This window comes from Gigantopelta aegis, chromosome 14 (genome assembly GCF_016097555.1).
Source record: "Gigantopelta aegis isolate Gae_Host chromosome 14, Gae_host_genome, whole genome shotgun sequence".
In the NCBI taxonomy this organism is placed as follows: Eukaryota; Metazoa; Mollusca; class Gastropoda; order Neomphalida; family Peltospiridae; genus Gigantopelta; species Gigantopelta aegis.
Window position 1 is genome coordinate 34,964,062 of NC_054712.1, and position 17,126 is coordinate 34,981,187.

Consider the following 17,126-nt stretch of genomic DNA (forward strand, 5'->3'; position numbering starts at 1 on the left):
ATACTTCATTTTCAAACCTCCCAAGTAAAAGAGTGCTGTGTCTAATTTTCACGTTCACAAACTTGTATGTTTATGTGTTTGTTTAGTTTTTGTTTACAGTAACCTTGGCGTAGCTGGAGAAGGGAGGAAGGGGTCGTGTGACAACGACCCACCCCTCGATCACATATCCCCCCTCCAACTTGTATACTGGCCTATCTTAAATCCTAAACTCTTTCGAAGTTCAAACATGCATGCCATGGGTGATGGGAGTGGTGAATACACACACACACACACACACACACAAACACACAAACTAAAATATAGCCTGAATACTCTGCCATTCGAGAACTAGACGGATGTTACTCTATAGTGAAAACGCAGAATGGCCGGACTACCACATGGTGGACTGATACCTGCTCTAATACTGAAAAAAAATTTCTAAGTTTGATGCTAAATACCTTTACATTAATCATTTTTGAGTTTGCTGATCACAAATATTTTGCGTATTCACCACACTCACTACAGGAAGAAACCCATCAGCACCTACGTATTTAACAGGAACATATTGAAAGGGAGTTCTGTCAGGTTTCTTAATGTAGTACACTGTCAAACCTAGAATTTTTGTCATATTAGCAGTGGCATAGGAAGGTGCCAAAAAGTGTGTTGGGGGGGGGGGGGGGGCACACTTTTATATTTACACCCCTTTACACTATTATAAAGCAAATATAAAGCAAAATATCTGAAAAGTGGGGGCACGTGTCCCCCTTGCCCCCTCCCCAGCTTCCTACGCCAGTGATTAGAGCGGAAAACTTTGTCTACTGTGTAGTAGTTGGCCATTCCATGTTTTTGCTATAGAGTAACATCTGACAGAGAGAGTGATGATAACCGTACAAATGACTGTGAAGCTCTCAAAGGGCAGAGTACTCGTGCTAGTATCAATATAATCATGATTATAATAATGGGGGGGGGGGGGGGTGTGTAACTGTTAAACAGGTGCATATCTTTTCCATATTGCAACTACAACAATTGCCATCATTAAGTTTAAGCCCTGGTTTTTACTAATTCCAAATTTCTGCTTTCATTATAAACATTTTTAAAACCCCAAACAGAATTAGTTATATAGTTTGAAAATTTATAATTTTTTCACCTGTGTGACACTATTTTAATTTTCCATATTATTTTTGTTAGGGTGAGTGACTAATAATTGCATGCACACTTAGCCTCACAGAAATTGAACATGGGCATAATATATACATGCATTATGAGTATAATATTGTAGAAAAATAAACCAATCAATGAAAATACACTTCGATATATAGTCATAAGGCTCATAAAGCCTGGATGTGGCATGTGTTTGCAGTCCGACTGTTTCGTCTTGTGTGTCTGCGTCTTGTGTTTCGGGCACATACACCATATACAGTTATTTCATTGTGGCTGGCCGCATGCGTTTTTAGAAGCACGTATCCCATCTGGATGCTGTCATTGAAAGTAATATATTTTGTTTTATTTGTTGCCACACTGCACACAGGCGCCACATCCAGTCTACATGAGCCTATATTCATTTAGTTGGGGGGTTTTATATCCTGGACGGAGGAGCCGGCCGAGGCCAGCACTTGTGCCCAGGACAGGCATGTGCTACAAAAGCTTGCTCTGAATGTCCACGTTAAACACTTTGGTCTTGGTCTTGTTTTTATATATATATTTTTTATTTTACAGATCAAAAATGCATTTCCCAAGGATAAGCATACTGCAAGCTGTATCTCAGCATGTGACATCAAGAGGCTGTTTTCGTAACCATCACAGCAGAGTGTGCTGTATTTCTCTGCTTGAATCAAATCGCCACAAACCTGGACCACGAGAAATTAATATGAGACAGTTGTGTACTCAGCCTGGCGTGACTTTTGCCTCAACTAATCCTCGCAGAGACATCATTTCTTTTACATCGGGATGGACAAAACGAACATTCTGTTCCTCCAAACCGGAAGTGGATTCTATAACAGGAATGCCGTTCCATGATCCCGAAAAGGGGAAATTAATTTATGGTGGTCCTCTTGCACAAATGATCAAGGTGGTGAAGACATTTTCTATAACGACGAGCGCCATTGGATTATGCCTGCAGCCGTATTTACTCCTTCACTCTGAAGGTCATTCTATCATAGCGAAGGTTGCCGTAGGAATAACACTCAGTTTCTTCGTGTTTGTTACGCCATTGCTGATTCACTTCATATCGAAAAAGTATGTCACGGATTGTTATTGGAATAAGGATACCAACGAATTTAGGGCCACCACTATCAGCCTGCTGTTGCGACGGAAGGTGTTGAAGTTCACGCCAGAGGACGTCGTGGTTCCAGACGTCCCAGGAATGTTTACGTCCATCATCATCAAGGGGAGACCACTCTTCATGGACCCGAAGTTTTTTTACAGTCGGGAAGCTTACATCCAGATGATGGGTTATGACAAGCCGTTAGAGTGGGAACTCCCGAACACAGATGAAAACCAGTCCGCACAGAAACCTGAAAAGTCTTGACTCATTTTTTCAGATGTTTTGAAAATTGAATATATGCTAAGCGGCAAAAGAAATGTGAAGGGCAAAATAATAATAAAATATTTTGCTGTAGACAGTGGGATGAAATAGAAGAACATTGGTGTAGTGGTTAAGCTATTGGGCTTATGGCTGGTAGGTACTGGGTTTGCATCCTGGTCCCAGCTTCCTTGCTGGGTAAGTTTAACAACTGATTGAGTAGGTGTAAGGCCATTACATCGACTTGTCTCTCACAATCCACTAATCCACTATCCTGGACAGACAGTTCAGATAGCTGAGGTGTTTGCCATGACTAGCATGCTTGAATCTTAAATGGATATAAGCACAAAAATAACTATAAATGAAATTAATTTGGCAGTTTCATGATTTCAAAGTAATAAATTAAAAATAATATTTTTTTTTTTAATATATTTGAAAATTAACATGGTGATTATGTACAGGATGTATATATTTTTTTGTCGCTCAGTATATTATTTTGCATTTATAATTGGTGAAATAATAAACATGTCTTCATGACAAACACAATTTCTTCATTGTAATCATGAGATATACATGTATCTCACAATGGAAAGGAAAGGAAATGTTTTATTTAATGATGCACTCAACACATTTTATTTATGGTTATATGGCTTCGGACATATGGTTAAGGACCACACAGATATTGAGAGAGAAAACCCACTGTCGCCACTTTGTGGGCTACTCTTTTCGATTAGCAGCACAGGATCTTTTATATGCACCATCCCATAGACAGGATAGCACATACCACGTCCTTTGATGTACCAGTCTTGGTACACTGGCTGGAGCGAGAAATAGCCCAATGGGCCCACCGACGGGGATCGATCCCAGACCGACCACGCATCGAGCAAATGCTTTACCACTGGGCTATGTCCCGCCCCATTATTTCACAATGGTTAAGCGTGGTCAGACCACAAATCGGAGAGCAAAAAGACGGGAAAGGAATGTATGTTAACGACAGCTTTGCACATTTATTTTGACCGTTTAAAGCAGTCATAAACTGCCACTTAAAGTGGATGACAGTCACTCTTCGCACCCTTGTTTTGGCTTCTTACCATAATTTCATTTGAAATCCGTATTTCATAAAAAGGTACAATTTATTAATCACAAGATTTTCTTCAAATATATTACCATTATTACTGTTGGATATGTTTTATTTATTGTGTACAAATCCAAAACAAGGGTGCGAAAAGTGACTGTCGGCGACCTTAATAACTAGTAAGATATTGCTTGTCATGTGACCAGGCTCAACCTTTTTGCTTTGACTACATGTAGATATTCAATTGTGTTGTGGTGAATGTAACAAAAAAATTATATTTATTTATCGTAGAGAGGAAACCCGCTTCATTTTCCCATTAATAGCAAGGGATCTTTTATATGCACTTTCCCACAGACAGGATAGCACATATCACAGCCCCTGATTTACCAGTTGTGGTGTACTGGCTGGTATAAGAATTTTGAATTAGTTATGTGAAATGAAATAGCGATTTATCCCTGGACCTCAAACATGCTTGTTTGTTTATTACATCTCAACACAAAGTTCAATCTGCGGCCATTGGGTGTCTGTAATAGTAGTTGCAGCAGTATACAAAATACAAAACTGGAAACGAAACCAAGGGTTTAGCTCAGTCGATGGAACACTTGTCTTATGGAATACATTTGTACTTGTCTGATGGAAAACTTGTCAGATGGAACACTTGACTGATGGAACACATATCGAATGGAAAACATGTTGAATGGAACCCTTGTCCGGGGTGCTTGACTAGAAGGATAAAATCACCTTGTTTGACACATTTTGTTATTGTTTTATTTCGGTTTGAGATCGATCCCCGTTTGTGGGCCAATTGGGCTATTTCTCGTTCCAGCCAGTGCACCATGACTGGTATATCAAAGGCCATGGTATGTGCTATCCTGTTTGTGGGATGGTGCATATAAAAGATCCCTTGCTACTAAAGGAAAAATGGAGTGGGTTTCCTCTCTAATTAAGACTGTCAAAATAACCAAACCAATGATTAATAAATCAATGTGCTCTAATGGTGTCATATCTTTCATTGGTCCCCACCCCCCTCCTAACCAGTGCCTCACAACTTATATATTAATGGCAGAGGTACCGTATGTTTTGTGTGGTGTATTGGAAAATGCATATAAAAGATCCCTTGGTGTCAGTGGCAAGTTTCCTCTAATCATGTCAGAATTACCAAATGTTTAACATCCAATAGCTGATGCTTACTAAATCAATGTGCTCTAGTGGTGTCTTTTATCTTTCATTGGTCCCCACCCCCCTCCTAACCAGTGCCTCAACTTTTATATTAAAGGCAGAGGTACCATATGTTTTATGTGGTGTATTGGAAAATGCATATAAAATATCCCTTGGTGTCAGTGGCAAGTTTCCTCTAATATCATATTAGAATTACCAAATGTTTAACATTCAATAGCAGATGCTTACTAAATCAATGTGCTCTAGTGGTGTAGTGTGGTGGTGTTAAACAAAACAAACTTGAATTAAAAAAAATTCAGCAACTGTTTGGATGTATAATGGCAGCAAATGAAATGACTATTTGTATGACATGTCTGTACACTGTAAACCATGGCCATTTGTGTCCAGCAGTAACGTATGGCTATTTCTTGCCCACTGGACAAGGTTATCCACCTTTTGCATGGTGCTAGAAAAATCTGTCTGACCCTAGGGCTAGGTCTCACTACACAGATGTCATCTGCCATTGAAACCCATGTTACATTGCCCAACTTCAAACGAAGATTGCCGATAGAATGGGTTCTCATTGGCACTAACAACATACACCATTGCGAACATACATTATATAAGCATTTATTTTCATTCCAAAATTGAGAACATTTCCGTCTCAGTTTTTTGCTATATGACTGCATCTGGCTGTAGTACCGGTCCGAACAGGTGGTTCATTAACCGATTCACTCCGGCTGTCTCTTGCGCTGTACACCCATGTCCCAAAAGGTCAGTATTACAAAATAATATGGGTAAAATACAGCCAGTACAGCCAGAAGGCTTACCATTAAACATACATATTGTTTTAATTCTTCACCATTTCCTAGAAGTGAATATGTGAGCCATAACATGTGTCACAATTAGAAACTATAGTGGACCGTGATCAATCAATTCTCACCCGGAAGTGATCTGTGTAGTGAGACCTAGATAAATCTGTCTGACCTGAGGACTAGACGATTTCTACATACGCTTGACGTCATAACTCATGTTTTACGACAATTGACGTCATAATTCATGGTTTTCAAAATTCTGTTTGCCATTTCACATTGTATCATTGTTTTAAAAATATTTAAACAAATTAATATTTTCATCTTTATATTTATTGGCAAGTTGTTACATTTTTATGATGTTTTGCTACTGAAATTAAATGGGCAAGAAAAAGAATCAATCACTGTTGTGAGGTATAGATAAGGCAATTCCATCCCTCGGGGCAAAAAACATTTTGTCCCTCGAGTTGGAATTGCCGTATCTATACCTCACAACGGTGATAGATTCTATTATTCAATACTAGGTACATAGAAACAAGCTGCCACTACATAGGCTAGTCATCGCATAGCAACAAGGTATCTTTTATTTCCACTTTCTGGTATACAGAACAGGGTCCAATTTCACACAACATCGAAAGCCAAGTTTTGTATGCAAAAAAAGTTTGTTTTGTTTAACGACACCACTAGAGCACATTGATTTATTAAGAATCGGCTATTGGATGTCAAACATATGGTCATTTTGACAGTCATAGAGATTAAATCTGCTACATTTTTCCATTAGTAGCAAGGGATCTTTTATATGCACCATCCTACAGACAGGATAGCACATACCACAGCCTGTGATATACGTGGTGCACTGGCTAGAGCGAGAAATAGCCCAATAGTCCCCCATCGATGGGGATCGATCCTTGACAGACCGCACATCAAGCGAGCATTTTACCACTGGGTTACGTCGCGCCCGTACGTAAATCTGACTAAACCACGATTTTTATTTCTATTAGCAGTACAACAAATATATTTTGAAATAACTTTTTTTTTCGTTTTTTGTCCATAAAACACTCCACGTGGTAATTTTCTATGTGATATAGATGGCCCAGTATAACTGCTAGTTGCAGATGTAAATTTATGATGTACTGTGAAACGGACTCCAAAACTGGTACATTCAACAACAGTCATCTGGCACTTGGTTTCGATAGAAAAAAGAAGAGAGAAATGTTTTTACCAAGAGCAATCTCCTCTCTTGCTCCCACCCATGTGTACTAGACACATGATGATGATACATGTCTGTAACATGTTTTCCCTCCGAAGAAATACACATACAGATATCATGCACCTTGTAATTTTGGTAAGAGTGAAAGCTTGCCTTAGATTGCGATAGGGGGCTGGATATATCATGTAGCCCAATGGTAAAGCACTCGGTTGATTTGGGATTGATCCATGTTGATGGGCCCATTGGGCCATCTCTCGTTCCAGTCGGTGCACAACGGTCATGGCATATGCTATCCTGTCTGCGAGATGCTGCATATAAAAGATCCCTTGCTACTAATGGAAAAATGTAGCAGGTTTTCTAAGACTATATGTCAAAATTACCAAATGTAGCCAATGATTAAAAAATCAGTATGCTCTAGTGGTGTCGTTAAACAAAACAAACTTTTATCTCCTTTTTTTTTTTTGCATCCGCACCCAGTGTCCATTGTTCATCAAATTTGATTACACTGTGTAAATGTGCGGAAGCAAGGGCAGACAAAAGTTTTATTTGGATCATCCCACAGGCAGGACAGCGCATACTTGTACCACAGCCTTTGATATACCAGTCGTGATACACTGGCTGGAATGAGAAATAGTCCAATGATCAATCCCAAACCGACTGTGCATCAAGCAAGGGCTTTACCAGTGGGCTACGACTAGGCCCCCAGGGGCAGACAGGTCTGTTTTCTCTAACTGACAACAATAAAATCAAATTTGACAGACAATGGATGTGTGAAATAGGTGAGAATGCCAAAACAACACACACACACACACACCAGAATAAATCTGATTGTGGCAGACTTGAAATATCTGTTCCTCTGAAATACTGGACATTCAAAGTACATACAACAAAAGCCAAGATTTATTAATAAAGATTTTATTTTCAAAAATGAAAAAAAAAAAAGAGAAAAGAAGAGAAGACATCATTAAGGTACATGATCATTTATTGCCCATAAAAGGCATATCAACAAATGATCTCACAACCAACTTTTATTCACACACATACGACTTGCACAAATGAAAGGCTACAATCTACTGAAGTTGATCAACACTGTCAACAACAAGTTGTTGAGAAAGTACTATTGTCACTGATATGTTATATTACTAACGATTCCCACAGAGGGTTATGGGCAGGGTGCTTAGCTGGCGCCATTTTACACTGTAGTATCTTGTACTCTGCCATTGTACACTCGCACCTTTCATTTTGTGGCACCATGCTTTTTAAAAACATTTTTATTTGTGGAAGAGACAGCCTAGAAAAGTGATGCCGAAATAAGTGTGAATGTACTGATGGCATTTAACAAGCTCGCCTCGATCCTGTTTCGTTACATCAACCCTGCCCATTGCTCTACCTTATGGGGAAACAAATTCTGGATAATGCACCATATTTGCAGATATGTAAGTGAGCTACTACATTTGACCACACGATATACAGCATGTTTAAAGCAATAACTAGCATTGAGAACAACATTGCATTGTTGTAGAAGTGAACCGAAAATGGGTTTTGTACAAATTTTAGATTTTTTTACTGTTCAGTTCTACCCGTAACTATTGACAAAAAAAGATATATTGTTAAAATTATTAAATGGCCACAAATATCATTATTCAAATACTGAATTAAAAATTTTTAAAATAAATTTAATGCAGTTTCTGCTTTTCACATGTTTTCATTCAAAACAGTTTTGATGAGCCGTTTCTGTGTCCTAGATTACATTTTACGATAAAGTTTTTTGGGGGACATACACACAAACCGAACATTTAACATTAAATTAATTAAACACTTATCCAAACCTTCCATCCTAATTTTATTTAAAATACATGTAGGATGTGTTAATTTCTGTCAATTTTTTGTTTTAAATATCACAAGATTATTTGCATTACTGACATTCTTAATTCCTCTGAACGTCACAATATATCTTGTCCAAATTAATGTAGGTTCAACAGGTGATTTTGAATCAGTTACCCTACAAATAAGATTGACTTCCAACACAATGATCATAAAAATATACAGGTTTCACAGAGACAACTTCCAAAACAATAGGATTTTATCTATACTGAGCAACAAAAGTAAAAACTCAAATATGTTTCCCATAATCCCGAGTATAAAGCCCATAATCCCGAGTATAAAGCCCATAATCCCGAGTATAAAGCCCATAATCCCCAGTATAAAGCCCATAATCCCGAGTATAAAGTATCATACATTGTTAATTAAGATAGAATCTCTCTCCTTTCAAATGGTTATTGTCTTGGAAATACAAAATAGGAACATTTGATGTTCTTCTATTTCATATTACCACCTCAAACAACACATATATTAAAATTATTCTTTTGTACCACAGGTTTCTTTGGTTGCTCAGTACAGTAAAACAGTTAAATTTGGATATATCACAAGAATTGAGAACCTTTATGCAAAAAGGCTTTTGCAAGTCAAGTATGGATGGATATTTCTGTTATTCCGATATGATGGCATGCTGGTATAGACCTATATCTGATGGTTCTACCGACCAGCATAAATAACAGTAGGTGATATGGCATTTCAATATTAGGCCTGTTCATTTATTAAGAGTAATGCATTCACATTATTACAATAATCTTTTTTTCTTCTTAATTCTTTTTTTTCTTTTTTCTTTTTGTAATGTGTGCCGAAAACTATTTTCATAAATGTTATATTTGTACTTATTTTTTCTTTGAAATAAGATTTTAAAATATATTTTAAAATAAATTTCATGTATTTCATACAATCACTAATGAAGCTATCGAGAGTAACTTCAAAATGTTTTAGTATGCATCATCATGTATATATTTTAAATGGTTTAGCAATGTATATTGTGCATTCAAATGAAAACGAAGTCGACTCCCACAACCTAAATTACAACACCACTGATTTGATCATAAAATGAAGAGACCGATATGACTGGGCTTTAATACACAATGACATGAAACACGCACGCACCCATGACACAATAAATTAATCATAAAAACAAGATCATCATTAAATTAATATACAAGTCCCATCACATGACAAAGGTCACTGGTAAAATCTGCTTGCTAAAACAATTGCTTAATTTGTTAGTGAATGAGCCTTTAATTGATTTCTTAAATTATTTAAAATAGGAGTGAGGAAGAGGCAAAAAAACTTCAAATATTCAAACTATACTAACAAAAAACAACAATGTAGTACAGTCTTTTCCAACTACTGTGAATATTATACGATAAATATAAATAAAATTATACATTTTTGATTTTCACTAGTACACAAAACAATTACTTTAAATTAAAAGGATGATAAGGAAGATATGGTTCTGCTTATGTATGATACACCAACTTAAAAACAAAATCATTAAAAAAAGGGAAAAAAAGTTACATATGATTTCTTAATCTGGTGGGACATTTTAAATGATAAAAAACAAAAAACCTTGTCACCTCAATTCTATAAATGGTAATTGGCTGTGCAGCCCATCACATCTCAGGAGAGTGCCTCTGTATAACCGAGTTTTAACAGTTTAGTTGGATGAACAATTAAGGGTTCCAGGTGGTGCTTGGAAATTACTGACATTGCAAGAAAACAACAACATGCAACTAGATAACTTCATCATTTTATTGTGTAATGTAAGTTAAAAACACCAATTTAAGGAACAAAAATGTAAAAAGCTTTTATTTTTTTATTTTTTTTTCATGAATACACTTAACCTCACCTCAGACCTGTGATAAGAAACCATGGGACTGAGGTCAGGTTAAGGATAAAAAGACATGTAAATTCAACTGATATTAATATTACCATGCTTAGTCACATCCTGATAAGATATTCAGATGGCATAGGCTTATCATGGTCTCAACCTGGTGGGATGGTGGTGGTGTGTATGTATGTGGGGGGGGGGGGGGGGGGGGGGAGGAGGTCGAACACGAACCTAGAGGATCCATTTGTTTACAATTTCCCTGGACACCTGTATGGATAGTCTAATTGTTAAAAATGTGTTTTAGCTCCCAACCTAAACCTGTGGATGAGCATGATATGTATTGAGAATGACAAGTTGTGTTTCTCTTACTCACAGAAAAAAATAAAAGGGTGAAGATAATGGTCTTAATTTATATACAGCCAGCATCATTTTATTCAAAGCAAACCACTTTTTTTCGTCACCGTCTATAATTATATATTCTGCCAATCATACTTTATAAACTATTTTATGAAAACTATCTAAAGCTATAAATCTATGTGTGTAGTTTCTGCAGTAACAAAAGACATAAGTAAAGCAAAACTAATATAAAAGGCACAACCGCAAACAAAAGTTTGGCATGATATGTTGTCTTTTTAAGTGTGGCTCAAAATAAACATGCATATACCTTTAGTATGATGGTGGTGACATAAACACAGTGCTGTAAAAAATAAAATCATTATGTCTGATTTGAATGATCTATAATTATTAAGAAAACCAATGATCTATTCAGATTTCACAATATGAAACTCTGTGCTTATATATGTATATACACAAACACAATTAGAACTTGATGCTTGAATTTCTTCGTAGACTCAAGCTGCATAAAATTTGTACGGCTTTAGACTTGGACATCTCAACACAACTCCCTAGATTCTAAGAAAAACATACATATAAAGCAGACCAGTACCAAAGTATGACTTCAGTAAAATCATCACAACCTTTTCATGACTAACATCCTAATTAAATTAGATCTAAATAAATTATTAATGTTATGATAAAATTATTAAATTAAATCCAACATCAGAAGTTAAAAACTATATTTTTTTTCATATCAAAAAACAAAAGAAGAAAAAAAGAAGAAGATATAAATATGGGACTCAAACATACACAGCAGGGGAAATGCATCTACATTTCCAATGGCAATTATTTCATTTGACAATCAAAAGATTGTGAAATACCTATCTTGGACAAAAAGTTTCAAAAACATAGTCACATAAATCACACCAAAAAAGAGAAAGAGAATAAAAACAGTAGAACCTGCAAGTGATCTCTTTTCTATATACAGCCATTAAGGTAACTGAGGTGAGGTTTGTAGTGAATAGTATGTAAAAATTTGACAGTCTTTCCTTATTATTTAAACATTGAAAATTACACCTATACATACCACAAAGTGGACAAAACCATTACGGTAGTTGCACAAGAATGTATGTGTCAAATCCAAATAATATTATGTAAATATGATTGTATACAGCAATAAAGACTGACCAAACCTAAAATTAGTTAATAATAAATCAATTATCTTTACAATCTGACAAATTGAAATCAGAAGTTATTAATATAATGTTTGTATATATATATTTTTTTTTTTAATTTTCCATCAACATGCATAGCATACTTTTTTAATGTCTAAACCAAAATGGCTGCTGTATATGTAATATTATTGCTTACATCTTGCAGGTCATGTTTAGAATTTAATTATTTACAAATATTCTTAAATAATTCTAAAACAATAAAATACAATCCCACATATATAACACATCTGTATACGCAAAAGCAAGCCTATCTGAAGATTACAAGCACCGTATGCCTTCAAGTAATAAAATAAAACACATCAAAATTACAAAAATAAATCATTAGATTTTTAAAAAACCAGAATCAACTGGTTTTCTTGTCGACATGTCTAGCATGCTCAAAACAAAAAGATGTTTGAAAATGTAATAAAAACATAATGCAGGTGACTCCATGCAGACACAAATTTATGTATAGTTGCCAATAATAGTAGATAGTGTGTATATAGACAAACATATCCAAACAAACAATATTATCATAACAATGTATAAAATTATTACAGAAAAGTAAAGAAAAGAAAATCAAACTCTTCAATATGATAGTATGAACAGAATGACAAGCTCATGTGAAATATTTGTATTTTCAGTTTAGTACCAAAAATAGTTTGAATAAATGTCAAGGTCAACTGACATAATTATTGTGATCATCTGGCAGTTCATATATTTGTTCCAACAAGTATCAAAATGCTGTTATTTTAAACTTTTCATAAAATAAATGCCACAAGCAAACAAAAATAAAACTCAATTTAATTACTCAATAAATCAATATTTAAAAAGACAAAAAGGTAATAAAACTACATATATGGCACCATGACATTGCAGGTTGATTCAAGCACAATGAAACAGCAATGACTTTTAAAAAGTGTGTAGGTAGTCAAAATTTTAGATTTAAATGTACGGTACTAAAAATGTTTCAATGACAAATAATTAAATGGAAATTTTGAATATTTTATCATTATCCTAAGAGGTTAAAACATTACAAAAAAAAGAAGAAAAAAAAAAAAGTTGAGCAAACTTAAAGGTATATTTTTTGTAGCTTCACCTCTTAAGGCCCTGCCACACAATACGAGTGACTCGTACAAGTGACTCGGTCCGATTCTATCGTATTGTGTAGCAGGGCCTTTAGCTATTTTAAGGAATGTGCTAATTCTGGACTGAAATAAGGAAAACTCCTGGCCTATTTAATAAAATATTTCACACAAGCTTGTAAAACGAACATACATGTAGATTTATGTGTGGTCCACGGTCGTTACCAATGCATATAAGTTGTAACACGGGTCATCACCATGGTAGTAACTGATCAGACCAATGACCCATGCAAGGCCACCTAACTTGGAAGAGAGGTCAAATCATCAACAGCTTGAGCCCGTTGTTGAATCAGATAAATCAGTGATCCATCCAAATGCACATCACAAGACTAAAGTTCTATAATTAATTAGTTAACCACACAAACTTCTACAACTAGTCACTTGACAGTACAATATGCAGTTTTGAAATCAACTACTAGATAAGTGTAAGTAGTTGTTCGATAATCAAGAAACTTTAAACTTGAAAAAAAAATTCTGTACCATGTTGTAAAAGGTTAACGTACCTTTAATGGTGCAGGTACTGACAGTGCTGTGACAACTCAAAATGAGACAATTTCACTAGGTTCTCACTTTCATGGCTCACTCTGAAAATGTTTCCTTTTACATGTAGGTCATTCGACATCGAAGAAACTTGTTAGAAGAACAGTCCTGAGTTTACATCCACTGTAAAATGTTTCCGACCAATAGAGCCTTTTCGATGACGTAACAATCAAATTAAATACATTTTCTTAGTTAAAATATCAGTGTCTGTATTTACAAGGTGTTTGCAGACGTATACTAATGTTTATTATATACCTATTCAATCTTACTATAGTGATAAAGACATGTTCAAATCATGTGATAAATTTATCTTGTATTGCACATATGTGCAATCTGGACCGAAACTTTTAAATGGGGAATTCCCTTTTTATCTTTACCGGAGTTAGTGCTTTTTTGTTAGTGACATCATATATGATTTACAAATTATGTCACATCATATTTGAAACATTACACAAGATTTCCGCAGAGTAAGATTCTTAATGTTACATAAATCCATGAAAGGAGTTTTGATCATAATTAAAACCCGTCTTTGTAAAACATAAAAGAAGGTATGTAATAAATACAGAACTTCACATATGTTGTTTTCGCTTCCTATTTACTGCACTCGTTTATTTTGCGAAAGAACATACCACTTGACAGCTATGCGGTCTCATGGTATATATTCTTGTGCAAAATAAACTTGTGCAATAAATAGCAAGCGAAAACAATGTATGTGAAGTTCTGTATATTTGTAGCACTCAGTTTTCACTTTAATTCGTGAAATATATTTTTTCGTACACACAAAATTACTGGGAGGTAAAATCCGGTTTGGGCTACTACAAGCATTGGGACAACAACAAACACCTTGTAAATACAGACACTTATTCTATATAAGAAAATGTATTTAATTTGTATGTTACGTTATCAAAAGGCTCTATTGGTCTGAAACATTTTACAATGGTTGTAAACTCAGGACTGTCCCATTTAAAAATTATAATTAATTAAAAAAAATTGGCAACTGGCATGGTGATTTCTTGGCAGTTCATGCTGATTTGCATAACAAATTATAGTAAACATGATATGTGATGGAAAATTCTCTTTCGGCCAACGTATTTGAAAACTGGTTCAAATAAAATCAGTGTTTATTCCCTATGGACCAGCCAATATGATATACGAAAGGGAATCCAGATAATATATTTCACCAAAATGGAATGTGTACATATGTTTGTTGGAAACTGATGGCAAAATTTAACCATGAAAAAAAGAACCCTAGAAAACATTCGACTAGAATGGATCACTGTAATCATGAATATGTTTGGAAAATGAATATAATAAACATGAAGATTTAACCAATACAAATCATACAAATTATTTTGTTAACCTTTTTGTTTTAAACTACAAGAATAGAACACAAATCTGGATGCATTTTATTTTTTTTGTTTTCCAAATATCTTTTTCACCCCAACCCCCCCCCCCCCCCCCCAAACCCAAATAACACTTTCTTTAAAATTACTGCTGCATAGATTTAGTTCTTTTCAACATTGCAAATTATACATAGTAGATGCAATTTAGGCATAATCAGAATATTAATATTAAGGATTTATTGTTTCTTCATAAAATGATGCTCATCGAATAGAAGTCATCTACACATATTAAAAAATTAAAACCATCAAAATATTCATGATTATTCAGTAAAAACAAACTTACAAAATTCATGGTACATAGCAGCTGGTACATATATATATTCCACTTAATATTCCATAGTGAAAACATTGGATGACACTACTGTTATTGGTAATACACATCTAGTATTGTTGTGTATTCACCACAATTCGAATATTCAACGACAATGCCATGCTCATCTAGAATTGTGTATCAAAATTAGGATATCCACCAACACTCATACTATTCATACACACCTACTTCTATCTTGTATGTGTTAACACTGGGCTATTCGCTGGCACTGTTTTACAGTTCATATGCATCTAGCGCCATATCATACAGTTCATATGCATCTAGCATTGTATATAAAAAAAAAAACTTACGATTTTCATCAACTCAGTTGCATTGTTCATACATGTCCGGTATGTTTAGTACATATAAAAACTAGAATATTCAATGACACTGTCATTTGTGTCTAGCATTTGTTTCCCACATATATCTCAGCACTGGGGATATCTAGTGACAATGTCAAGCATATATGACACATCTCAAAACTAGGATATTCCTCAACACTGTTAAACATGTCAAACATAGGATATGCAGTGACAATGCTTTACGCATCTAGCATTCCATTTGTCTCAAAATTAGGACATTCATCAAAACATTTCATACATGTTAAGCATCATTTAGCGTATATCTTGAAACTAGGATATCCATTGACAATGCTTGATGTGTCTAGCCTTTAATTTGTCTAAACATTAGGATATTCACAACACTTTTCATACATGTCAAGCATTATTTAGCACATATCAAAACTAGGATATCCAATAACACTGACAAATTTGTCTAGCGTTATTTTTTATATGTATCAAAACTAGACTGTCCACTGATACTGTTCCTAAATGTCTAGTATCACATTGTATGTATCAAAAGTGGAAATATTCATTAAGCACATTATATTGTTCCAATAACGGTCATGGCAAGTTCTGCCTGGAATAAGGTAAAAAATAATCAATCAGTCTTACGCTTCCCATTAAATGGGTAGTCAATGTTTCTCTTTACTGCCGCTTCAAACAGATACACAACAGATCTCTTTGTTTGTTCCAATGTACAGTACGTGTACCAACAATAAAGTCAACTGGGCACAGATGGTTGGCTGGGTGGTTTCCAGTCTTTCACTGAATTCATGGTGTTAATAGTGTAACCAAGAGTTAAAGGTCTAACAGTTTTCTAGTCTTTCACTGAATTCATGGTGTTTATAGTGTAACAAGGATGAAAGTCTTAAAGGGACATACCCTAGTTTCAACCCGAGAAAATTAACATTAAGTTAAGTTAATCTACAAACCTGTAACACATTTGGATAAAATTACAATTGAGTGAAACATGAGTCTGTGACTTTGAAATGGTGAAATACCCTTAAAAACAGACTAAAACTCTACTCCATGACCATTACTTCTGAGACGCACATGTATGCGTTTTCAAAAATATGAAACTTGCATTTTATGTTATTAGAAACACCAAGATGACCAGAAACACTTCGGTTGTACGGAAATGGATAATTTAAACAATAAAATATAAGTAATGTTTGATTTCAGTGATCATAAACGGGTCTATTAGTGAAAAACATGCCATAATGCTTATAAACTAAGGTCTGTCCCTTTACACAGTTTTAATAAGGCAAAACCAGCAATGTTTCTAGAAGATGCTCGGTAACTAACCAGGTTTTAAGGTTTTATATTTGAAATTAAGATGCCATGTGAACAAATCTGGCAATAAGCAT

The 17,126-nt window shown here is 35.0% G+C and overlaps 1 protein-coding gene across 1 annotated transcript; it reads left to right on the plus strand.

Moving 5' to 3' along the window:
- LOC121388449 (transmembrane protein 70 homolog, mitochondrial-like) lies at positions 1-2,889 on the plus strand. Its single transcript, XM_041519770.1, has 2 exons — positions 1-64; positions 1,696-2,889. The coding sequence occupies exon 2, from the start codon at positions 1,703-1,705 to the stop codon at positions 2,504-2,506; it is 804 nt and encodes a 267-aa protein (XP_041375704.1). The 5' UTR covers positions 1-64; positions 1,696-1,702; the 3' UTR covers positions 2,507-2,889.
- The last annotated feature ends 14,237 nt before the right edge of the window (positions 2,890-17,126 follow it).

Bases quoted from the DNA above. Each gene is read 5' to 3' on its own strand.
- LOC121388449 (XM_041519770.1), top strand. From the start codon at position 1,703: ATGCATTTCCCAAGGATAAGCATACTGCAAGCTGTATCTCAGCATGTG.